General features: G+C 40.4%; 1 protein-coding gene across 12 annotated transcripts in view; it reads right to left on the reverse strand.

Moving 5' to 3' along the window:
- TBL1X (transducin beta like 1 X-linked) overlaps positions 1 to 26,357 on the reverse strand; it is a 206,457-nt gene that overhangs the window by 15,926 nt on the left and 164,174 nt on the right. For all 12 annotated transcript variants that reach the window (XM_087759162.1, XM_087759163.1, XM_087759164.1 and 9 more), the window contains 7 exons: positions 22,684 to 22,829; positions 19,689 to 19,938; positions 12,494 to 12,626; positions 4,790 to 4,931; positions 1,866 to 1,929; positions 1,665 to 1,762; positions 74 to 134 (listed from right to left, as the gene is read on the reverse strand). In XM_087759162.1, the coding sequence (XP_087615288.1) occupies positions 74 to 134; positions 1,665 to 1,762; positions 1,866 to 1,929; positions 4,790 to 4,931; positions 12,494 to 12,626; positions 19,689 to 19,938; positions 22,684 to 22,829 (894 nt within the window). The remainder of the gene's footprint in view (positions 1 to 73; positions 135 to 1,664; positions 1,763 to 1,865; positions 1,930 to 4,789; positions 4,932 to 12,493; positions 12,627 to 19,688; positions 19,939 to 22,683; positions 22,830 to 26,357) is intronic.

A 26,357-nucleotide genomic window follows, 5' to 3' on the forward strand; every position in this document is an offset into this window, starting at 1 on the left:
CAAAAGGTTAAATTACATTGACGAAATTTTAGAATGCATTTTATTTTACTAACAACAGTTATGCAGAAATTACCTGAATGGAAAGGAAACTGCTGTTTAGCTTCTCCTGTGTGAGCATCCCAAATTATTGTTGTCTGCATTGGAAGGAAGGGGGAAAAAAACATTAGTGTCTGTTGAGGTCAGAGGAAACAAACAGAGAGCACCCTCACTGAGGAGCAATTCTAAAAGATGGACTGATAAAATTATTGACTGCAGAGAGCCTTGTGTGCTGAGCAGCTGAAAAAACAGAAATCACTTCCAAATATTACAGAGTAATAATCTAAGTGTAGATAAAGAATTGTCACACCTACAGAGGAAGTAATATAACTACTAGGAATGGGCATATTTGCTCTGAATAATGCTAGAAGACAACACTACACATTTTTAATAAGCATTTTGTTACAGCTGTTTCAGTTATCTTCTTCAAAGAAGACTTTTTCCCCTTTTCAAAGATGCAAGTTGAATTCTACTCCAAAACTACATGATACTATATTTCTAACAATTAAACCACCAAGTGAAATGTTTATCTAGCAGCAGAGTACATATCACTTCTTGCCACTGTGGTGGAACAGAGTAAAGTGTAATTTGCTTACTACAGGTTTAATCCATACTAACAGCACACGTAAGCAACTCCCCTGTAGAGCTCAATACCACCTTCTGAGTGAACTGTCAATTTATTGGGAGTATATGCTTCCAGAAAAGAAAATAAGGATGCCTCATCTTGCTGATAAGGGATTGTCTAAAGAATCACTGCTGCTATTGGGAACATAAGTTTCCCAGAATAATGGAGACAAGTGTAGCTGAATATAAGCCAGTATTAAAAGGAAAAAACCCTAAGTTTCCATTTTCGCAAGTATGTGAAAATACAGGGATTCATCAAGCCTACAAATCAGATGTACAAGCCTGAGCTAGTTTCCCTAGACTCCCCTCTGTCAGTAGTTGTCAGTGCATCTCACTGCAACACAGGCCAGGCAACCCATCACTTGGAAGTGCCATTTTTCTCTCTGAATTTTATAAAGGAAGCCAAAGATGACATACACATCTAATTTTTAGACATCGAAAGTTAGGCAAGATGAATGCAGTGTACTTTCCAGTTTCAGTTTTAATGGATTTGCGCTCATCGTCAGCAGTCATCTGTTCATTTTAATCTCTAACATGCACTCAGCTGAAACTACCATGTTTTGCTTGGCTTGGAGTTCAGAACTACCATTTTTTTGCATATTTGCATAGGAAGCCATATATATTTTATTAAAATACAAGTGTTTCAATAATTAGATGAGCTAAAAGGTCAAGTATCTTTAAGATCACTTCCTTCCTGGAAATAGTTGGTAAAACTATAAACATAAGTAGTGGAAGCAGTTGTTTCCTTAACCAAGAAACATTTAAGATGCAATTTTACACAGGGGGCAAGCGGAGTTGTTTTTTCTAAATAAAATCTTTTACATAAAAATAGTACACATTTATGCAGCCTCAAAAATGTAATCAACATGCACTAAAACGTATTAAAGAGAAGTAAACTCTCCAGGATGCCTGGAGGGGAAGAAAATAATCCTATGGAGTTCAGCAGCACAAGCACACTGAGTCAGCACATTTATAGGTTAGAATGATGTATTTTTAAAACTCACTTTATCAACACCAGCGCTTAAAATATAATTCCCCTTTTTGTTCCATTTCAGGGCAAATATTGGACCTTTATGTTGACCTAAGGTGCTTGCAAGGTTACCTGGAATAAAGAAAAGGTTAATATTACAATATGTTTACAAATTAGCCAAATTCCAGTTCACTGCTGTTCAATGCTTAAGAACAATAAATGTTCTTTGACTTACCATCTTCTGTCCATATTCTTGCAAAACCATCATACGAGCCTGTAGCCAATAGTGTTCCATCACTCTGTTAGGATATATGTAAATGGCAAAGGTCAATACTAGATGAAATCTGTTTCAATCAACATTTTTCTTTTCTTTACTTTTTTTTTTAAGGTTTCTGCATTGCGATTTATGGGAAATCTGAGTTCACACATTGAGACAGATTATACTATGATTTAAACTAAAGGTTATTACTGCAGACAGCAAAGAGGAAATAAAACCCTCTAACATACTGTGAAATACTAGGCTACCCATCAGATAAGAGTAATTTAATCAAACGGATTAGAAAAAGAAAACAAGATATAACAAATTCTATGGGATTCTTCCAGATAACAAACAGATACTACTTCTTAGACATAAAGAGCCTACTGAACATCAACAGATCATCTAAATCCTGACTAACTCCTAGTTCAGTGACATTCAGGCACCTCTACTTGAAAGAAGGACCTAAACACCTAAGCCACCTACACTCATGGTTAACACCTCGACTGCTATCTACCACAAAGAAGCTGCTTCCCACTTGTCTGAACACAGACTCCCACACACGCTCAGAGGCACAATACCATGATGGATAGCCTGAGAAAACTTGGATTAATGGGTCCCAAATAAGAGAAAAAAAGTGCAGGAATCGTAATCAGTAAATTACATGTATTCTGCTGGAGGGAGACCTTCACTGAGGTATCTCCTGTGCAGCCAACAACGCTAGAGTTATTGGGCCAGAATGAGAATAACTAAAAAGGAACTTGACTCTGCAACCTGGTGAGACGGGTACTGTTGGAGCTGGGCGTTTAGTCTTTAAACATTTCAGCACCTGGATTAGAAGTGAGATTCACCCCATTTATCTCCAGACATCCAGAAGTTAGGAGTTAGTTTAAGAGAGTAGCCTAATCTCCCTCTATAACAAACAGCATCACCCGCCTCTGGAGTGTAACTCATGATCCCATTTGCTTTAGACTCTGCCCAGACCAGCACAAAGTCTCTGCTTCTCCTGACTTAGAGGGAGTCTAGATGACTAGTCTAGATCGTTAAATCTAAGAGAGATGAACCCTACCCTTGGTACCAAAGGACATGATCTGAATACGGCCTCTAGAAATAACCTTTCTTGTTACAACATAAATCACATAAACCAGAGAAGAACCGATTTAATATCAGCGGTGTGAAAATTTCAGAGTGAAATATAATCAATATTGTGGTTCTAAATAAACAATAAAGGCAGATAGCATTTCTAGCATCATGAATAGAAAATTATGAAAAGGCATAAGATAATCCTTTAAAAGATATGTCCACTCTAACCCTCCAAAAACAGTGAGTCAAAGCAGTTGTTCGATTTAACTCAGATGAATAATGACGTAGGGGGAAAAATACCAAAACCTAAGCCAACTTCACTGTAATATCAATTTATCTGGACCACTGATGAGAACAAAGACCAAAAAGGGAAAAGGGAAGAAAAGCAAAGGGACTAGATGTACAATTTATCCAAATTTGTTGGTGAGAATTCACATTCTTTGGAAAACTCAAAATAAGTTGGAAGAATGTCAGGTGTTTAAATTAGGAATATTTCCTTACATTAAGTACTAGCACAATGCAAGTGAAGTATCAGTGATCAGTGAAGTCTGGAAAGGTAAGGAACTACTACAGGAAATACTAGAGGATGCCCTATACGTTTTGGACAACTTTTCTCATAACTCTTCTGCACCTTTGCTTGTTTTCCTCCTTCAATTACTCTTTTCCTATTCCTCAATTCAGTTTTTCCCAACTATTTTTCTTCACTGTGATATCCACAGGAAACAAATAATGAACATTCTTGGGTTTTATCTTTATTTGCTTTGTTAACCTACCTGTGCTTTCTGCACTATTCATCAACTTCTTTCATTGTGTCAAATATACAATACATAGGGGAAGCTGATTTGTGCAGTGGCCTTATCTTTTACTTTTGTGAAGCACCTAGCTCACCTGAAGGACAATAATATTGCAGTAAAGATTAACTGAATCTTGGTCTCTGGCCAGCACTGAGACTGTATGTAACTGCTGAGAATCCTTTCTGGTACTTAATTTTTAAACTGTTTTCCTAAGAAAACAAGACTAATGTGATCGCTCTGTACTAATATCAAGAAAGGGGAGAGAATGCAAGTGATCTCAAAATTAATCAAGGTTCCTGCAAGGTTTTCTAAGTTCTTTTTACAATGCTTGGTGGCAGAAAGGAGACATGAAGCAGCCTTAATGCTGCCCAAAGACACTGCCCAGACACTGGGGATTCTTAATAATACCTGCCCTCTCTGCTCACCTCAGTCTTCTCTGTGCATGACCATATTATCTAAGATGGAAGATTTTACAGGATGAAAGTAAAAAGGATCAGGCAAGACAGTTCCAACCAGAAGGTGGGTAGGTAAAGAGAGAATGACTACACATGCTCCTACCAAGATAAAGATGATAATGTGGGCATGTTTTGCTGTGCACCACATAATTCAAATGGGAGAGGGTCCTGACAGTCCAACCTCAGAAAAAGCTTTGCTGGTGCTTATATCTCTTCACATGCCAAAATAAAGTAACTATGAGATGCAGGCTTCATTAATCAGGCTTCACTACTACAAAGATTGCTTGTTTAATCTTCATTCTTAAAGTCAGCTAAGTTTATTTTTACCCATGTTGCTAAAATAGAGATACAAATACATCATTATTAAGCTTGAAGATGGCAACAGCCCTGGAAAATTATAGCATATAGGGGAGAGTTCAGCCTATTATGAGTATTTGAAACAAGAGGTCAGTAGGTTAGGACAGAGTTTCTGGTCACCTCAGATATAAAAGATATGGAGCAGCAGCTGTAATTGCCTCTAAATTAAATTTAGACAGTTAGAAAACATACACAGTCTTAGAAGTTAGCTTACATTCCAGTCCAATGAAGTCACATCCTTATTGCTGGGGACATCGTGTCCTCCTTCTCTTATGCAGTGCCTCAAAACTAGTTGAGTGGAACCGCTGTTGCTGTTTTCATTGAGATTCCATATTCTGGCCGTTGAGTCTCCGGATCTATAAAAGCAATTGTGCAGAGATGAGAACTCCTCTTGGTGTCGACCCAGCAAACAAAGTAAAAACCTCTGCTTCTGTTTTCATTGAGAGAACATCACAGCCTTTAAAATGTAATTTTTCTTTCCAATTCTGCCCTTCCTGCGCTCCCTATACTTTTTAAAAAATGTTAACACATATTTAAATTATGCATATCATCTGAACCCACATCATCACTTGCTTTATTCAGAAAACTTTTACCTAAAAGACATTTGCTTGCTCTCTACATTTTGCACTCGATACATAAAGCCGATATCACTGTAACTGAGATAGTCTGGGGGAACTCGACATTACAAACGTAACACTGTGGAGATCCAAATAAGGACAGAAACACAAAGGCTGTGCCCACGTGCCTCCCATAAAAAGCGTGCACAGTCCCATTAGCTCCCAATGGCTCGCTGAGTCCCTGGTGTTCCCCCGGAGCTGCCATACGCTCTCAACACGCACGACGGGACCTGCAGGGTCACCGCCTGCAGAGGTGCGGAGTGTCACCTTGGCAGCAGCCTCGGGCAAGGGGACCACTAGCAGCGTGACGGAGGTGCTGAGGGGCCGGCTCCCTGGTCCTGCCCAGGTTCCTCTGACAGCTGCTGAGGGAGCAGGAGTTGAACTTAAGGCTGCCTTTAATTTAGCCATGGCCCTTTCATAAGGTACTTCTGTTCAGGACAGACCAGAACGTAGCCTCTGACAGAAGGTGTTTGCAAAACAGCCTCTCAGCATTAAATCAAGCCACAGAACCTAAAGATTAGGAAAGCAGAAAGGTAATTTAAATTCATTTTGCTTTGTCTACAGTGTCCTTTGCTGTCTGTAGCTTGGCTGCTTAGCTCACATTGTTTGAAAAAGTTGCAAAATAACTATTGACATAATAGAGCATTTTTTCTTGGTGAGAGACAGCCAACAAGACAAAGACTGCATCAGGATTGTAAGCTATTTTATAGAGCGAATATTTTCCAGGGAGATGTTTTTATTGCAGACTGAAACCCTGATTTTGTCCAGAAAAAGTTCTGAGGAGGAATTGAAGAGTTTATCGTAATCTGCTCATAAATAATACATTTATTTTCACTTTGTATAAATCTTTCTTTCAATAAAAAATATCTCTGAGGTCAGAAATCAATTTGCAACGGGGTGGAATATATTATGCTTTCTAGTTTATTGGGATGTGTCTCTCGCTCCCCCCCCCCCCCTTTTTTTAAACAATCAGTAACAACAACAACCCAAACAATCAAAGTACCCTGGATTGCTTGTTCTGTCCAGAGGGTAACTTTCATTTACATGCAGTAAGTAGAATCTTGAAGCAGAATTAGGATCTCTCTTCTATTTCCAAGAATTCATACAGTCAAGATGAAATGTCATTGTCAATATAACTGATGATTTCCCTTAAGTAATGACTAAAATTTCCTTTCCTATACACTAACAAGGAGAAAAAGTCTCTCTTCGAAGGCTAAAAACCTGAGATCCATTTTTGCTTTGATAAGCCATGTTTTACTGTAAAGGAAATCCATCACAAAAGAATATTCAATTTTCTTCTGTTCTACTGATAAAACATTTTAATTATTCATACTAAAAGTACTGGGCAAATTTTAAACACTTCACGTGTCTTTGAGTCCAAATATTGACGAATCAAGTACTGAACTTGATTGATCTTTGTGTATTATTTTACCAATAATTTAGCCAAACTTTACATGAAAAACAGTTCAACTGTAAAAGCAAAAATCTCTCTGCCTGTATCAGTGGCTCTGAGCTCTGCTGGGTCCTGGCACGCCTGGGGAATGTGCCCCTATCTCCTCTGAACCCTTTGTGTCAAGCTGAGATGTGATGGCTGGCCAGGGCTTTGCCAGCCTCACCACAAGCTACTGCTGTACAGCGATTCTTTCATTTTTGGCATAAATCTTTCACTTTTAATGATTAAGAAATAATTTGAATCAGGATAATTTTTGCCACCATACCGAGGTGTGACTGTAATATAACTCCTTGTTTCTTCAGAGGTCTGGAAAACTGAACAACAATTTTGCACACGTTGGTAGAAAATTAATGAAGTTAATCATGAGGCTCAGAAGTTAAGGAACATTTTGAGTTGTGGTAATTTACAATAATGGGAACATAACTCTTTCATAGGCTTTGGTTACTGGTTAACATGCTAAGTAGAAAATTCCTGCAGTGCTGGCTTCTCCACTACATAGGACTGTGGGCCAGTCCTGCCCTCATTGTAATAATCCAGTTTGTTATTGGACCCTGTGAATGAAGTACTCAGCCACTTGGCTATCAAACACAATATGCTATTTGCTAGTTCTAAAAGGGTTATGTTTTGTTTTTCAACAGTTTTATTTAGTCAGTTTTCTGGCGATGCTCGGGCAATCTTATTTTCCAGTATTTTAATTTTGTTTTTCCATTTTCTTCTTCCTAAGGCTACATAAGCTATTATGGGTCCCTGCAGAGAGGCTTTATAAGCCTACCAGTGTGTGGCAAGGGTATTTGTGTGTCTTCCCTTTTGTTGCTGGGAAAAAAAAAAAGAGTATTCTCTGCTCTGGAAAGTATTCTGATTTCTGTTGAATGATTCAGTGAACCCTGCCTTATTAGAGGACCATAGTTCAAGCACAATTCAGAAAGATATTTAATCTCTTTAGTCCACAGAAGCATTTCTATCTGCATGATAAAGCAGCTCACTCCAACATGCACGTCATGAACACTTGAGTAATAGGTATGCTGTTCTGCACTATGGCAGAGTACTGCCAAATTTTAGGAAGGCTTAGTTCTGGAAGAATTTTATTTCATGCTCTCCAGCCCCGGTATAATCATGAATCAAGGTGGACAAATGTTTGCAGAATTTTATTTGTGACATATAAAATCCCCATTCCCTAACTGCCAGCAGAGAGGTTAAAACAGCTGCAGCTGGGTAAAGAAATTTGCAAGATGGGTGCTGATCCTTGGTATTTCTAATCTTCAGCTGCAAGTCTTATAATCACCATTATTTCGATATACAATATTGCTAATGTGTATTTAACACTTCTGGCTCAAACAGGTTAGGCTTTTTATTATTTTATTTTAAAAGATATTATTAAAAGCATAAAGGAAAGGAAACTCCTCCTTATAATTTACATACCTAGCTTTTCCTAAATAAAGCAGGTCTCTTAAAGTAAGCGCTTATGTTTCCTAGGCAGTCAGTAGAGGGAAGTGCCAAGGAGGTACCCAGAGGGAGATGTCTGTCCCACTGACTCTACATTGCTCCCTGCATCAGGTTACTCCAATAGACCTCACCTAATAACTGACCGCTTTGTGTCAATGGATTTGATGTAATGAGGAAACTGGCCCCAATAAAGTCACCTGCTAATGAATACGCACTTAGAGTTAGCAGAACTAACACCTGGCACTGTCTGGGGAGGCGAAATCAACCCCCTCAACCTGTTAATTTAAAAGGATTATTCAGAAAGGTAATTCACAATGGATCCTAAACCACTGATATGAGGACTACAGTAAATCAAAGCATTATATAAAACCCAGAGATGATGACAGAAGATGGCCTAGAATCATCCTTTCTTGCTTCTGAAAGACACAGCCATAACTGAAAGATCTCGGACAACAGCTTTTATGGCTCATTATTTTGCTGACTAGGGAGAGCAAAGGTGCACGGAGCACTCTGCAAGAGACAAAGTTCCCCTGTGTGAAAGAGGCTGCTGTAGATCAGCAAAGATAAGCAAAGAAACCTATTGTTGGGTTTTGGGAATGAGGCCAGGTCCCTCTGCTTCATGGCTATGAAAATTACCTGAAGGGCATGGCTGGATGTAACAGAACTGAGCACGCTCTTGGAAGCAGCAGCTGAACGTGCAGACAGAGCATCCTGAATTCAACTAGCAAAGCTTTTGGAGTTCAAGGCTCCAGCAACCTTGACATTCACAGGTATACATCCATACTGGGAAATTCAAGCACACTCAGGAACATTTTGGGTCACTAGACCATGACCACCTATGCTAGCAAACTGATAGGTTATTCCGGGGCCAGACTCTGGCCTGTTTTAATTAGCACTCTCGCTCGGGGCCCTGATGTTCTCTCTGAATAACTCCTGGGCATGGCTTGGTGGTTACACTGGTCCAGGGACAATTCCCAATGTGCCGTTTGTTTGGCAGCCAGGACAGTTTGCTAGCACAGATACTGGCCATTCTGTTCCAGTTGGCCTCAGTGCCTAGGAATATTCCCAGGCATGGTTAGTTTACCAACGTGGACGTAGCCGTAATGGGTTTCTGCACTACCTAGGGAACATAACCATCTGTAATAACTTACATATGTCATAAAACTAAAACTTAGATATTGAAAGATATCCCATGGAAGAAATCAGTCTTTGAAGAGGAGGACAACTGGATTTTAAGAGCAAAATCAGAATTATGCCTGGGAATGACCAAACTGTCACATCTGGCCAATCACCTACTTTTTTTCTTTTTTTAACCTGTCCAAAACAATATATGCAATTATTTGTTTGGGAATGTTGATTTCCTTCATAGGGGGTAATTAATCCTCTTACATGACTGTATGCATGCACTTTACTGTACTATTATAATGCTTCCGTTCATAACATCTAAGCATTCTTCTCATAAGCATCTGGTGACAGTCATGCCTTTGACAGCCTTTACTGGTATCTCTAGTCCTCTCCATCCTCCACTTCAAGGGTTATGGGTGTGGTGAAGGAAGAAGAGCAGCTGCAGAATACATTTTTTCTGGCTATTTGATCAGACGAATGCCTGTCTCTGCTTTTTTTTTTTTTAAATAGCTCCATCTTGCTTCACATTAGGTCATGAATCTGCATTATTCTTTTAGTGTTTTAAAGATTACGTCAGGTTGCTGTCTAAACTGCTGTTAATTGTTAGAAAAATTTGTTGCTTGTATAACAAGGCTTGAAGAGAAGACTTTGCCATGAATTGAGACTCGATTATGCTAGGCACTGTATAAACAGGACAAATGTGTTATTTCCCTTATTTAATAGTTAGGTTTTTATATGTATTTTTTAAGAAGATAACAGATGGGTACAATCAGGCAGATGGGAAAACAGAAGAAAACTATGGACTGGGCAGCACAATATGGCTATTATAGAATCTAACAATTTGGTGTTTGCACATCAGATTAACTGCAGTTTTCTTTTTTTTGATGCATTACTTTGCAAAGGACAAAAAACTGCAGCATAGGTAGATTTTGGGGAATTTCTCCCCCTTGTTTAATTGGTGCCATAATACATAGTTTACCTGTAGATGATAGATTGCACTATTATTACACCAGACATCTCAAACACTTCTTTGTGCAATGGCATAATCAGACCATCAGCTCTCTTCCTTCAGTTTAGTTTTCTTCTGTGCATTCTATGCCATTTCAGTCATGCAAGCTTCATCAGGCACTCACTGCTGCATTACCTGAAGACTAACTGCATCATATACTTTGTTTCTTATGAGTAGGCTAAAATCTGATCAAGATTACACATGAATCTAAATTATTTGCATTTTCGTTGCATTGCCATTAGTCTGCATGAGACACAGTACCTGACTGTACTTTCTAGCCATGCGTGTATTTATGTGCTTCCAAAATCAGTAGCAAAGCTTATTAATAAGACCTATTACACTGAAGGGTAAAGCTTAATTGAAGGGTTAGTAAGAGGGTACTCCTCTATCTTAGACATCTGACTAATGGTTCTGATTCTCATCCTCCAGGTTTACCTGAAGCTGTGTAAGGTATCAGTGTCCCAGGGATCCATCTACCAGCGCTTAGCACCCTGCAGCAAAGTTAAACACCCGCTGGTTGCTCTGTAACTGCAGTACATACTCCGGTTTATTAAACGGTCCACAGTTTAAACTATGCACGCTAGGGCTGTGAACCACAGATCCTAGGGAAGCAGTACAGCATGGTGAGCACTGGCAGAGAGGTGAGTCAGATACCGGGAAGTAGTTACCAATGCTAAAGCCAACAGATGAGGTCTGAGCACCTATACTTAGGATTCTTAACTCCCTACATAATGAGTTGAGAGATGTAGGTACCTGCAGAGGGACAGAGCACTTGAGCAGATGCCTAATTTCAGCTGTGCAGATATTTTCCAGAATAAAGCAGCATTCTTCACTTCATCTCAGGTGCCACCAGGTGTCCCTAAAGAATAATTCTGTATGGTATCCTTTCTCCCTACCGATTTTCCTTTTGATAGTAATATGGGTGTGCTAACTGATCACCTGAAGACTGTTCTCCATATAATTCAAATGAGTAACATAATGGATAAGTTTACTATTAAAGAGTATATTGTTTAGGATGTCCTTTAAGGGCTAAAGGACATCTATTGTACCAACAAATACAGCCCCTTCATTTGAACGATCCTAAATAAAGTACTTGTGAGCTGCTGATCTCAAGACAGCCCATGAAATTCTAATTAAGTTTGCCCCCACTATGGGAAAGCTCTTCCAGATTTTATGAAACCTTCTCTAGATTTTCATCTTTAATAAGAAACAACCATGAAAACAATGTAATGAGGTTAACTAAATTCTTCTTAGTTTTTTAGGTTTTCTTCACTATTAGGTCATGATTTAACATGTACGGGTAGTCAAAGAATTTAGGTATACATGGAAAAGTTAGAGGAGGAGTAGTACAGAAGCATGTTTGTTCAGTATCATTTGATGTTGATTTACAAATTGCTATGTAGGCAGTAACATTTCATGAGCATCACAGATTTTTTGCCTTCCCTTGATTCTTTTTTTTTTTGCTTGACAACATCCTCTCAGATTTGGGCCAGGACAATTAAGGAATATCATATGCTACAGTTCTTCCATGTTTGTCAATCCTAATTTTTATTTATTTATACATTAAATAAATGTCTTTTTATGGCTCACTCAACTGTATGCCAGGAAGAGGACAAACTGTGTGAAATAACTGTCTTATGCTTGCCTATTTTAACTGGTGACTGATCTTAATGATCAGGACTTCCCTTCTTAATAATAATCATTTGCTAGGGATAAGTAATACTGTCAGGCAGTATTGCCTGAGACACTAGAAAACTGAGTGGGTAAAGGAATACGGTTAGCAGAAAATACAGCACATGCATGGCATAGGAGCGGGGCTGCTATTACTGCTCTTGTCTGTACCACGGCATCATCCAGGGACCCTATCACAAACTAGAACTCTGTTTTAGAGTCTCCATACTTTTAAAAAGAAAACATGGATGCCAAAGACTTTCTGAGACCTCAATGTGAACCATTAACTAAAAGCAGTAGGAGTAGATTACATGAACTTCAAATAGTCTGAGAATTATCCACAGTTACTTTAAAAACCTTTAAGAAAATTTATGTGTATTCAGGGCCACAGAGTGCACTTCTTAAATGTGCAAATGCTTCATATTCTGCGTCACCTTATAATTACTTAACTCCTACATAGGTACAGTACTGCTGAAAAACACAGTTGCAGGCTGAAAAAACAGTGAAGAGAATACTCATTCATCTCCAGTATGCACTTGCAAATTCTTGCATCTCTAAATACACTCTAATTGCAGCAGCTGGTTTCAGTCATGGTCTTACCCAGATGCTAGCAGGTCACTGACAGGGTTCCAGGCACAGATGAACACCTCTGATTCATGGCCCCGAAGGACTGTTGCTTTGTTAGGAGGAATTTCAACATCCCCGTCAATTTCCATTGGCTTTGAATGATTATCTGTAAGGAGATATATCAGAATAAGTAGTTTGCAAGATGCTGTTAGGTCTGCTTTAAAAACAAGCTGGCTGCCCATGGCCTAAAGCTTACAGCAACATATACACTCTAAATAATATTCTGTGTTGTGTCACTGACCACATTACTCTATTTTCCTCCCTATGATGATTCAAATTTACGATATTTCCTCAAAATGTAGAGCTTTCCAAAATATTTTGTATAAATGCATGTAGGTTTTCTTGAAAAAATAGTTAGCATTTATTTCAGTATAATTTTTTTTTGAAGCTGGCTTCATTAAAAATGACATACAGATCTATTAAAATAGCAGATTGCCACGTTTGAGAAAAGCTTATGAGTTCTTTTAAAGAAGTAACATACAGCACATACATTTTCTTACACAGTGTCCTGTAAGTAATGTGTGCTACTCACAGATGAAGAATATACTGAGTAAGGGCCTCATTCCCTGAGCATGGCAGTGAAACGGTGAGTGATGACCTTCTTAAGGACATTATAATATATGCAAAGGTACCAACTGAGGCACAGATATACTTAACCTGCATGCTGTAATTCTGGGGTTCTTCAGACTGCAGTCTAAGTAACTTTGTTTTTATAAAGCTCTTCGATTTCATTAAGGAAAAAAAGTGAATTTAAAATGATGAATTTCTCTTAGTGGCAGCAATTCATTCCAATTTGCATCATGAACAATGTTTTCCACTCCAGATTTTCATTGCTTCAGTATAAATCTTCCTCATTCAGCTCACACTACACTTCCTGGCAGCAACATCAGATTATTATCCTCTGCGAACAAGACACCAACCAAGGACAGGTAGCGCACTGAAACAGCAGACAGCAGATGTTACACACAGAAGTGTGGCCCATTTCACAGAAAGCACATCCAAGAGCGGATAGCTGGCAGGCTGGGGGAAAGGCAGCCTCGTGTTATCTCATCAATGTCTTGGCCAGCTGATCTGCTCTGATTGATCAAAATCCAAGTTCCCATTCTGGGTTAAGTCTTTTAGTTAGTCATTCTTTAATCACATATGGAGATCCATAGGTTCGCTAGTGGAATAATTATGCTCCTTTATTGCCACATGTTTATGGCATTTAAAATCAGCCATCTGTCCTGATACTCAAGCTCTGCTGAGCTACTGCACATCAACCAGCAAAACAGACCGTGACGTTGCACAACTGCCATCAGAAGGAAGATCTCCAGATTTCTACCCTTTCAAATACCCTGTTTTGCTCTGCCTAAGTTATGCTGAGGCACACAAACAGCACTTCTCATTGTATATTTGGTTAGGTACCCTATTAACTACGTCTGTGCCATATCTACACCATAGATGGAATGGAATTCACATGTAATTCAATGAGTTGCATAGCACTGAGTATCAAAATTAGAAAACAACGAACAGTAGTTTCACAGCTCACATTTCTAATTCAAAATATCTATATTTTTTAACTATGCTTATTACCTACACACTTGTTGCAAAGACCTAAACATATTTGTAAAATCTACACCTGTGCTAAGTCCCTACGTTAAGCATTCTCCTTGATAATTCCCTATGTGTATAACTACTAAAGTTAATACTGTCAAGATACACTAGTACTTGAGATTCAGCCTGACACTAGCAGCTGGGAACTTTGATACGATATTCTGAGCAATCAGGGCAATGAAGAGCAAAGCTCTATTAAACCCCACCAGAATATATGAGTGTAGAACTCGCAATCCTCTATTTCCCAGCACAGCACAGAATCACCAGGTTTAAAGCATATTTTCATGAGAAAAACAGCAGCATGGTAATGGCTATGCATTCATCTGTGTCCTGTTCACAGTGTGAGCTGGAAGTTGGGGGTAAATCAAGAAGTAAGATATTTCAAGTGTTTTAATTTGAAAAATTGAAATGAGAAGTTACACTTACCACATACAATCCTACTGTTACCTGCCTGACTCTAAAGGCAGAGCTGCTTTTCACTCTTGAATAAAGCCAAATGACAGCTTGGAAGCAGAATTACTCCCAAGTCCCAGAGTTACAAGGTGCTATCAGAGCAAGGCCATCTGATACTTAGAAAGATTTTTCGTTTGTACATGGCCAGATGGAGGAACCTAGATACACACTTTGAACGTTATTAACTGCTATGAAAAAAACTATAAATAGTCATGCTGTGAAAAAGAAACCTTGATTGGCTGATACCTGCATTAGTACATGCGAGACTGACTAGCCTCTGGGAGCAACGAAATACCTGCAGGATTATTTTCTATTGTCTTCTAGTAACGATTTTGACACTACAGCTTTGGTGGTTCAGGAGAAAAGGGAGGGAAAGATGCGGAGTCTTTCAGAAATTGTTCACAAATGTTCACATTATATGTGTTTTCTTTCTATTTTCATCAATAGTCAGGAAGGTTCATATTTAGAGTGTTACTGTTAAGCACAAAACTTAAAATGCCCCATTGAACAAACAGGATAGTTCATGCTTCTGCGATACTGCTTCAGGCTCTTCTCAGATTCAGACAGACACTAGCAACATAAAATGGATACGATTACGATAACAACAGAAAACTGCAGAAACCCCTGAGCACAAGATGGCACCTTTGTAAGAGTGCTGAGTTCCCTTACACAGCACGAGCTCTTGTCAGCCCTGGTCTCATCTGAAAATTTGGCTTTCCCATGGATGCAGCTATGATGTGTGCATGAAGAACAAGAATAAATAGGTAAGACGCAGTAACCATCAAGAATAGGCTGCTTCTTTTTTAAAGTATCTTCAGAGCAGAAAGCTCTGGGTTAAGACCTCATTTGCACAAAGAACGCCTCTGAGGGGGTCTCTGAAAGAGAGGGCAGTTCTGCCAAGTGCAACAGACCCTCATAGGTGAAAAATTTAAGTCTGCAGGTCACATAGTGGAGGACTCTGCCCCAACGTTAACACAAACCATTTTCTAAAGGCCAGAGGATCTTTGGTTAAGTCAATGCTATATTCTTCTCATTTTTTTCCTCAAATGTATTAAAAATCCCAAATCACTGGAAATTAAGTCATATTCCCCCAAACTATTATGATTAAGTTTTTTTTAAAAAAATGTAATTCTAACATACCAATGAGTAATATTAACTCTCTTTCTCTCTCCTCCAAATTTAAAAAGATATATTTTTAAGATCTCACTAGTGCTAACCCCGTCTTTTGTCAGGAAATGTGGTTTTTTTACTTAAATCTTTGACAGGCCTTTCACTGAAGTTTATGACTGTAGTTGTAATAAAGGAACTGGGCTCAGTCTTTTTTCCAGAGCTTTATTTTTCTTAAACCAAAGCCAATCCTTGCAAATATAATGAAACAAACAACACTAAAAATATTTGAGTTGGAGAACAATTCAAAGTTTGGCTCCGTTTCTACATGCCTATTTTTATTTTTTCTACTAATTTTTAAAGTGACTCAAAGCTGAAAACATTACTCAGGAAGCAGCAAGAGAAGGCAGCAATTTTATTTACTTAGTATTTGAATCTGCACCTCAAACTGTTGTTATTGTTAGATTTTTTTCTGTCTCTTCCCTTTCTTCAACCAAATCACCCTATCATATTATATTGATAACACTATATACAAAAATGTATCATATTATATTAAATATATTAACACTTTTTTGGGGAAGACTTACGGTGTCAGGGAGAACTCCGTGTCAGAATAAATGCAAACTAGGTAACTTCCCAAAGACATCTCTTTCACCCGCTCCCCCCATCTCGCCTTTTTATGACAGGTTGATATACCGGTGACTTCCAGGTTATGACTAAGGACTAACACACTATCCAAACCCATCCCAGTATATGCCAGTTCTGTGGAATCCAACAACAGTGAAAACGAAGATTTGGGAAGTTTCTCACACCTTTCGTATCAGCAGTCTTTTCTACCCAGTAGGTCTCCCAGCTTTCACCTTACCCATCCTACATCCTACCCTAAACTTTTGTCCTACCATCCTAAACCTTTTGTCCGTATCTAAGCCATTTCACATCCTATCCTAAACTTTTGTTCAATCCTACCCTAAACCTTTTGTCCTAAGGTAAGCTCTTGCCAGATCTTTCGTCTTAGTCTATCCTAGACTAAACAGACTCTCTGAACATGGTGGTACGGGAGAAGGTAAGGCTGGATATACAGTTTGCCCTGCATAAGCAATGAAAAGGAAGGGTATGACCCTTTTGTTATTTATTATGTAACTGTATGTTTCCAACTTTACCACAAGAGAGGAAAATACAATTGTAAGAGTGTTAATCAGACCCATGAAGTAAATTGCCAGCTAAATTTGTTAGTCTTTATTTCTAGCGGTTTCTGATAACTACAGAGGCAGATCTCTCGGAGTTTATTTAAACAGGTCTGTTCAAGGGCGAGAATGCCGGTTTTGCAGTTCTGTGTGCATCTCCCATGTATAATCCTCATCTGCATTTGTGCTACACCACCTTGCTGATATCCTCCAAATGCCTCAGTCAGAGAGGTTATAGTCCTCCCAAGGCGAGGGAGGCACACACAGATCAGAGTCAGATGTCCCTGGATTTCTCAGCAGCTTCTCTCCAAAGCCTCCTTCTCCTTAAATTGCTGAGCTCACTTCTTCACCCAGGATGACTAACTGGCACAACAGAAGCTGCCAACGACACTTGCCAGCTCACCAGCTACTCCTGAAGGACCTTCTGTCTTCCCATTGCTACTGCCCAGTTAATCTGTCTGCCTGGTGGGCTGCTTAGCCACAGTAATGCTTTGAAATTTGCTGTCTGGTAGAGTATCTCATTGGTGGACACGTATCCTACCTCTGTGAAATCTTACTGGACACCACAGTGTCATGTTCTTGCATCCTGCTCCAGACAGAGCTATTGGATGATACTAAGTCACACAGGACTTCTCCTCAACACTCCAAGAAAGGTCTGCAACTGTTCGTGAAAATCCTTCTATTAAAAATCGCTGTGAGAATTATTATTTTTTAATGATAAAATGGCAGATCTGCGAAATCCAGGCTTAGAGTGTGGTCACACATCTGAGCTGATCTGCAAGGCTTTCCCTTTATTAATACAATAGCATGTGTATTTCTTCAGATCAGAAGGAAGTAAGTCTGAGTGGTTCTGTATTAGTGATGAACCAATAATCAGTTTTCTACCTTAAGAATTTGGATTTTTTGGTCCTGAGACAGGAAGATATTCCCCCAAAATTTTCACAAATCAGCCGAGGGAAAGTGTCAACAAACAAAACGTCAGCGTTTGTTACCTTTAAAAGTGCTTTAATTTCTGTTTGCACCCCTTCACACATGAAATAAGTTCAATTTTAAAACAAAGGGTCAGTTGGAAGTAAAACATAAGTAATCCATCGTCTAAAAACAGATTAATATCTTAAAATTTTTCAGAACTTTTTAACGATTGCCTTCTCAAATGAAAAATGTAATTTAAATCATTGCAGTTTTATTGGGAGAAACTATCCCCTCTAACTGGAATTCTCTGAAGAAAAACCTGGTTTGAAAGCATTTTTCTCACTGACCCACAGAGGAATCTATGCAGATCAAAGAGAAGATGGAGACTGATAAAGGCTCCATGGAGCCTGATGGAGACTGATGGAGAATGTTGCATGACTACAGTCCTGACCTGTTACTTGTCTAAGCCAAAGAGCTGTTGGACCTTCCGACAAAACCTGCCATGCACGTTCCTCTAGAATTTCCTCGGAAGGCAATCAGGCGTTAAGGTCTCATTTCAGAAGTTACCCAGTGCCTTAATATGGCTTGCACACAGAAACCAGAACCATTAATCATATCTGCCCCACAATCTTAGCACAGTTGTCAAGATCTAGTTACACAAGCAGGTATGTCCACTCCTTCTTTTATATGTCTGACTTTAGATGTCTAAGATATGAGTGCAGTCTCCCGCCGTCACCAATAAACAAAGGTGAATTCAGAGCTCTTGAGAACTGACTGTTCCCACAGACTAAGGAAATCTCGGGAAGGCAGGACCTTCAACTAGATATCTGCAGTGGACTGTATGACTAAGCTATGTGCTATTAAATACAACGGGGAGGAACTCTTTCCTGCAGGTTGGCTGCATCCAAGCTGTCTGTTGGGAACGATCCTTGGCACACGCAACTCCCTGTCCTGTGCTTGGCAATGCTGTTCAAGAATGGATAGCTGGTATAGCCCAAACTGGGCCAATGACCATGCCAATAAGGCTGTGGATGATCCTGTGCCTGGCCATGCTGTGTAAGAATGGACAGCTGGTACAGAATCATAGAATGCTTTGGGATGGAAAGGACCTTTAAAGGTCATCTAGTCCAACCCCCCTGCAATGGGCAGGGACATCTTCAACTAGATCAGGTTGCTCAGAGCCCCATCCAGCCTGGCCTTGAATGTTTCCCAGGATGGGGCATCTACCACCTCTCTGGGCAACCCGTTCCGGTGTTTCACCACCCTCATCATGAAAAATTTTTTCCTTGTGTTCAGTCTGAATCTACCCTCCTTTAGTTTAAAACCATTACCTGTTGTCCTGTCGCAGCAGGCCTTGCTAAAAAGACTATCCCCATCTTTTTTATAAGCCCCCTTTAACAGGCCAAACTGTGCCAAGGACCATGCCAAGGCTACGGATGATCATAGGATAGTTAGTGCTCAAGGCTATGCTCTGGCCGTGCTTCGTTTATACAGATATGGCTTGTAGGTCTCAGCCTCTCAACGCATCTCCCTCCTAGCCGGGCCAAAATGACCAACTGTGGCTACAGCTTGTCCCAACTTTTATCAAATACCTAAAAGCGCCTATAAAGCTGATAATATTAATGAACTCTGGGTAGCCCGCTCCAAGAAGAGAGCGTACAGCTCCACTTCTTGATACTGTCTTCAACTTGCAATTCTGAAGATACCTGAAGTTTTTGGATTCTGAGAGGACACAAGTAAAACACAGCACTGTGATGTGAAACGTGGTTTTTACTCAGCAGCCTTTCTAGAAATACCCTGCCCTCCTGAAATGATTCCACTGAGTTCTACTGCCTTGCAGACACCATTTAAATACAAGAGTATTACTGAAACTCGAATTGCCCAGTAGTGGCAAGGAGCTGCAAGGGTTGGCTTACTTATTGCATGTGCCCCGTTCTCCTCTCCATTCACAGTGGCTTCTCCGTTCTTTGGTGTGTTCTGCTGGGAAACAGCAGTCGTCGTTGCTCCCGCTGTTGCTGCCGTTGCTGCCGCCGCTGCTGCTGCACTGGCTTGTTGCTGAGCTAGTTTCTCTCTGAATGCTTGCTGCCGGGTCTGAACAACATCAGGCATCACCGCGTCTATCAGAGACAGTGATTCTATTGGCCTGCCGTCAAATACTGTACCATCCTGCAGAGAAAACGAGCAGAAGTGAAACTGCAAGTTTAGGATCTTCACCATTGAGGTCAGCAAAGAGGTAATGATATACAGAAACAAAACTAGGTTGTGTGAAGATACTTCACTTCGACTTAACCAACAGTGCCTCATTACTACAGACGGTCTCTCTCTCAGATCCATGATGGTGGTACTCATCTTCTACTTAGAAATCTGTTCAGTGAATAAGTCACTTATTGGAATTTTATAGAAAATCCAGGCATATAAACTCTTTACAGATGCAAAAAAATTACGCTGTGGGGAAAAAAGGGTCTGACCGGCGACAGAAAGTTTATCTTTGTTTTGTATTTGGAAAAAAAGAGTCATGGCTAAAGTCATGACAAAGGCAAATAGACTTTGGCTGAATTGTTTGTCTTCCTGCACTTGCAGGGGCATAGGAATGGAAGCAGCTGATGAATAATGAACCTCAGCCAAAACAAGATGTACGCACAAATTCAGTGGTTTCTTACACGGCATTCATCAGCCCAGCACCACCAGTTGTAGCTGATTGTACAGGACTGCTTTACCATTATTTTTCCTTTATTCTGCTAGTTTTATTCGTAATAGTTATGACTTTCATTTTGATTTCTGTAAATTAGGTTTCAGGTTTAACAACCAATTGAGTTAACCTCAAGGCAGGTCAACAACTGCTATATCTACTTAGCTTTGCTTCACTTTCACTTTCCTATTAAACATTGGAAAAAGGTTTCAGTAGCCTCCGTAAAGTGCCATTTTACTATCTTCTGCAAACTCCCTTAAATTCTTTGAAATAGCAGTGAAAGATTTCTGTTTGAGGAATGGAGATAAGATCAGGTTACAGATAGATGAAGGAGCTGGGAAACAATATGATTTTCAATAGATAACAATAACTAATAAAGAAAAATAGTCGCCTGGCTGACTAGTATGCTTCTGTTGGACTAGGCACTGAATTACCCCTTACAATTACAATATTAAGATAATACATATTTGTTTCCTCATGGGGAAGAAAAAGGAGGAAAGAGTCATTAGAGAAGAAAAATACGAGCGCTCTTTCTCCTCAACATTTTTTATGTAGATGCCTCTACCGACATTTATTTGAATCCTGGCTGAAATCCTTGCTACACAATGAAAAAAATGTTTGCCAATGGATTTTGGCATCTTACATTTTTAACTGTAAAACCGCTCACTGGACTATTTCCATAACTGCCCTTTCACAGATGACAAACAATACTTAAATTTTATACACATTAGTTTACAGACTCACTGATTACTTGCCGCTCTTAACTAATACACATAGAGAAGTAGCACATAGAGGCGCATATACGTAGCCCTTACTGGTGTTCAGACGTAGCAAGAATGGCTTTTGTTTTGCTGTAGTTAACTGTACTTAACAGTATGCATTTGAGCAGAATCAAACCACGATGAGAGCAACATAAACCTTAATGGCGACAACACGCATATTTTTAGATAATGCTCTCAACTGAGGCCAATTCTGAAGCTGGATGCACAGGAGCAGACGCCTACAGCTGTCCTACGACCTCAAGCCGTAGGTACTGTTCATGGCTGAAAGTTTCTAACTGTGTAGCTCCAATTTCAGGCACAGGGCAAAATGTTAAGTAGCAGCAAATTGGGACAGATTCCCAACACTGGTTTGTTATTACAACTGCATCAAAGTGCAGCTTGGCATGAATGTCAAATGTCATTGCCCCAATTAAAAAAATAACACAGACACAACTCTTAAACACGGTATCGAGTCATAAAAAGAAAACCACACAGAATGTTAGTGATAAAAACAAATGAGTTTCCAAACTACACATTGCAAACAACACTACCTTTTCTCTATTCTGTATTCCTTTGTTCTCACCCATGCTACATTCAGCTATAGAGGAAAAAGCAGTAGCTTTTTATGTATTAATATTCATTACAGATCTCTGTCAATTACGAATATCTATGGTAAATATTTTGTAATGCAGTACTTGCTTATCTGTCATGCTTCACTCCCTCTTGAAGCATCATGCCTTTAAGATTGGCAGGGCAAAAATACTGGCTGTTCCCACATCCCCTCTTTGCTTCCCCTGGCAGGTCAGGGAGAACAGAGACACTGTGGCTGCTCACACAATCCCCACAGACAACCAGTGCCCCAGCGAGGGTCAGAATTTACACACAACTGTTTTGCCGTGTACATGAGAGGATGATGCCTGGGCTTACATGATCTGAGCCAAAGTCACTGAAATCAGAGAGAATCTCTCCAGTGACCTCCATGGATTTTTGATCAGGCTTCTCATGGCTTGCAAGAAATGCTGCCTGCTAGCAGGTGTCAGGGAATGAAGTTTTAACCTACACTGCAGGCTTTTCCTGCCAAATTCTGCTATGACCTTGAAAACGCAAGACTGTAAACACAGACGCATTTTCTTGTTTGCTGCGAGAATGTGTGCACCCTGGATTTGCTGGCTGGGGTAGTGGAAACACCATGAAATCCATTTAAAGCAGCGCAAAGCAGGCCTCAATACCACAGCTAAAAACTGAAATACATTTCTATCTCAGAGCTTTTCAGCTCTCTGCTGGGGGTGGGGCAAAGTATGAGGAACAAAATGAAACCAGATCAACGGAAACTGCGGAGCGGTGGCTTGCGTCTCCGGGCTGCTGGGACGCCTCGCTTCGCAAGCCCCGGGTGCCAGCCAGCGGTGCCAGCGGTGGCGGCCAGCGGTGCGGGCCAGCGGTGGCGGTGGCATGGGTACTTACTTCGTTGATGCTGATCTCAGCCTCCACATACTGGAGCCCCTTCTGGAGGATGGAGATGAGTGCGGCAGGTGGCACTAGTGTTCCGTTGATGTTGGACTGGCTGATGTGGCTCTCGATACCGAAGGTGAAGGCCGAGTGGGAGAAACCTGAGAGCAGGAAAAGGAAGCCATGACATGAAATCTAAATGCACCAGCCAGATACACCTTCACGGTCTAAAAATAATTCTGCTCCAAGATCTGAGAGGCGCGGACGCGTCAGCAGAAGGACGTGGGCTGGCTGGCTGGAGCCAGGGAGGTTAACCAGACCCATCCTGACCACCCTGCCACCCCCACCGCCCATCCCCCTCCCCTGCATATATAGGGGAAGCCGTATAGAAATGGAACAGCACGCAGAGAAAAATAACCAGAGAACTGTACCAACTGAAAACAAAACCAAACACATAAAAAACCAGGAATCAACACAAGGGCAAGTCCAGCTAAAAAAAGCGCCTCAAATCTTCATTTCCCTTGCTGCATTTTAGTGTGGGTGTTTTCTGAAGATAAATACTTAAATCCCTATCAATGTGCAAGTTGTATAAAATCAAGCCATAGATGCAGCGGACACAGGGGAGCCATTCCCTTATACCAGGGAGGAGATTTCAAATCCTCTGCTCATTTATTGCTGAGTACAAAACAACGTGCAGAGCATTGCCATTAAAACGTGAAAAAACAGAAAGGCTGCTCCCGTAAACCTATCATCTGAAAGTGAACAGTAATAGCAAAAGTAATTAATTGGGATCTGCCAAACAGCAGTCAACAAGCCAGTGCAGCGGCCTGTCCTTCAACCACAAGTCTTTCTCTTCCCCATTTCATTTTTGTCATTGTCCTAGAAATAAGGGATAACGAAGGGGACGGCACTGAAAATTAAAGAATTTTGCTGGGGACATTTTAAAGAAAGAGCTGTGCCTTAAACGCTGGCTGAAGCTGCTGAAAACTGTTGCTGGGGAGGAAGGCGAGTGCTGCAGAGCGAGCGCACGTAGGGGCAGATGCGGGAGGCGGGGGGGGGGGGAACAGGATGTAGATATAACCGTAGGAACCCATTTATCACCACACTGCCTCCAGAGCATTAATCTAACATTAAAAGCCTTGGGGAAACCACCCATGCACTGTCTCAAACAGGAAGAGCCCTCGCAGTCTCCACCGACTAGACAAGAAAGAAGAGAAAAGAGAAAAAAAAGAAAAAGAAAGCAGCTCTTAAATAAAAATACTTCCGCTAAATATAGCTGTGCCTCTTCCCCTTGTCAACAGTAGTTTCATTTATAGTTTTGTCCGTTAAGGGATTTCCCCCATATCACTGCAATGTCCAATTGTGTGTGGGCTGGAGGACGGGATTTTGGGCTCGCTCCACAGTAATGCTTTCTCTCTCTCACTCAAATTGTTTTCAAGATCCTTTTTGCAGCTAGCTCAATTATGATTGTAGATAGATAGCAAAAACAAGCTGAGAAACAGAATGCCTCCCACATGTGAAACCGAGGTATGTATTTCTCTGTGATTCTCTCCCCCTACACATTTTATTTTGCCACTCTTTTTCTCCTCTTCCTGGTAACAGCCTCTATCCTCTCCTTTCCAGACTCTACCTTCCCTTCATGGCACTCCCCCGGTTTTGTGGGATGCTTGGGATGCTTTGGATACTTTTTAGGAAGTAGCAGGTCCACCTATGAGCAGAATTACGTAGGATTACAAGGCATAAAAATAGAGCACAGCAAAAACCACCTGAAAAACTGCAGTATCATTTATCTAATCCCTGGTCCAATTCTTATCCTCTATTGCTCTTTATGTCCTGGTCTAGTTTATGAGCTGCTGGACCTCCTGCCGCATCCAAAATAGACTGTAAGATCTGCAGGGCAGTGTTTTTCCCTTGTTATTAGTTTTGTAGGACACCTAAGCACATTACTGGGCACCACAATGAGGAAGAAATCAAGCACTGAGCATACACAGCCTGTGTCTCAGAGATCTAGGGCTTGATCATTGAATACTGAAATCTCTACGTATATATAAAAACATGTCATGCAACTGACTAGAATTAGAGAATCAGATCCCACTTAATTTATATTTATGTGTATTTAAGTTAATCGTCAACCACAACAACAACAATACCTTCTTGAAAAGGAATGGACTTTAAAATGCATCATGGATAGATCAGCGTATCTACTTCAGAGTGGAGAAGAATGAGATAATTATGCTGTTGTCCAGAAGCACTGAAGTTGACTGCTAAAAAAGCCAGCAGCTAGTTCGTGAGTCAGCAGCTCAGAAAACTGTAACATGGTCTCCGATTAAATCAAAAGGTGGATGGCATAAAAATGGCAACCACCAAACACTGACAGAAAATGTAAAAAAGCAGAAAATCATTACTGTGGATCTACAGTAGGCTTAATTTTAACTATGACTTTGTACCTCTCATTATTGCATTTGGTAACCTGCAGACTTTTTAGTTGGCTGCTGGCATATACCAAGCCCCATCTTTGCCAGCAGACAGATGACTGTGGCACACAGCTAACCTCGTTGTCCAGTACTGAGCTGCCACATCCACAAAGAGCAACACCTCTCACCTGGCTGCGCCTGAGAGAAGGAACCACTCAGCACAAAGCCCACTTGTGCTATTGCAGTGAATCTTGTTATTTTACCGTTTCTCTCGATGCTAAGAAACTACTACCAAAGCACCTGTTAGATGACAAAACACAAACCTCCTGGCTACTTTGTCACTGAAGAGCGATCTCACTCACACATCTCCAGCAGTTGTAACAAACTTTCCTAAAATCTTACCTGATAAGATCTGAATACTGAAAATCAACAGAGTGAAACTGCTTAAGTGGGTGCTGCTGGACACCGTGTTCCTCACCCCGCTTGGAAAAATCCTCACATACAATTGCAATTTAAAGAAAAACAAACACAACAGAAACAACTCAACCAGAGCACCGACCGACAGCTAATTACCTCCTGATTTCTTGTACTACCGTAGCATTTATATAAAGCTCCTATGAAAGTCGGCTGGTTTTAAAAGTAACACACACAGTTAACAAAACCCTGAATGAAGCTGTACCCACGTCAGGTTTCTGGTAATGCTGAAAAATCACTTGAGCTTTGTTTTTATAGTTACCAGATGTCATCAGTTCTCCTTGGGGCTCTGCGTCTGAGTACACTAAATTATATAGCAATGTTGCAGCTCTACAGTTCAGCCCTACAAAAAGGTTATTTCTATTAAACAAAGGCAAGTTTTTTTAAATGTTAGTTTGTGTTACAAATGTTAACTTGGCCATCCTTCTGAAGTTCATGAAACCACACTGGGGAACGCAACGCCAAGACACGAGCACCCTCCCCCCCGCCAGTGACTCTCTGCAGGCTGCCAACGCAGTTGGGGAGCGAGAGCGGAGACAGAAGGTGCTCTGCAAGTGGGGATCTGAAGAAAGGATGTGGTAAGGATGACATAAAACTACAATAGACCCAAACTGAAGATGCTGTAGTAGCAGTGAAATGAGTGAAAGTTGCAAATCTGTGTCCATATGCATTATTTCTTATAAATTCTGTCATTTCAGTGACGGTAATAATCACTCTGTAAAACAATAACTTCTATTCAAATAGCACCAATAAATGAAATCTTAATGTACTAAACCCTTCGAGGACACATGCAATGAGACC

Source organism: Nipponia nippon, unplaced genomic scaffold (genome assembly GCF_047370975.1).
Source record: "Nipponia nippon isolate SJK-2023a ecotype South Korea unplaced genomic scaffold, ASM4737097v1 scaffold_2, whole genome shotgun sequence".
In the NCBI taxonomy this organism is placed as follows: Eukaryota; Metazoa; Chordata; class Aves; order Pelecaniformes; family Threskiornithidae; genus Nipponia; species Nipponia nippon.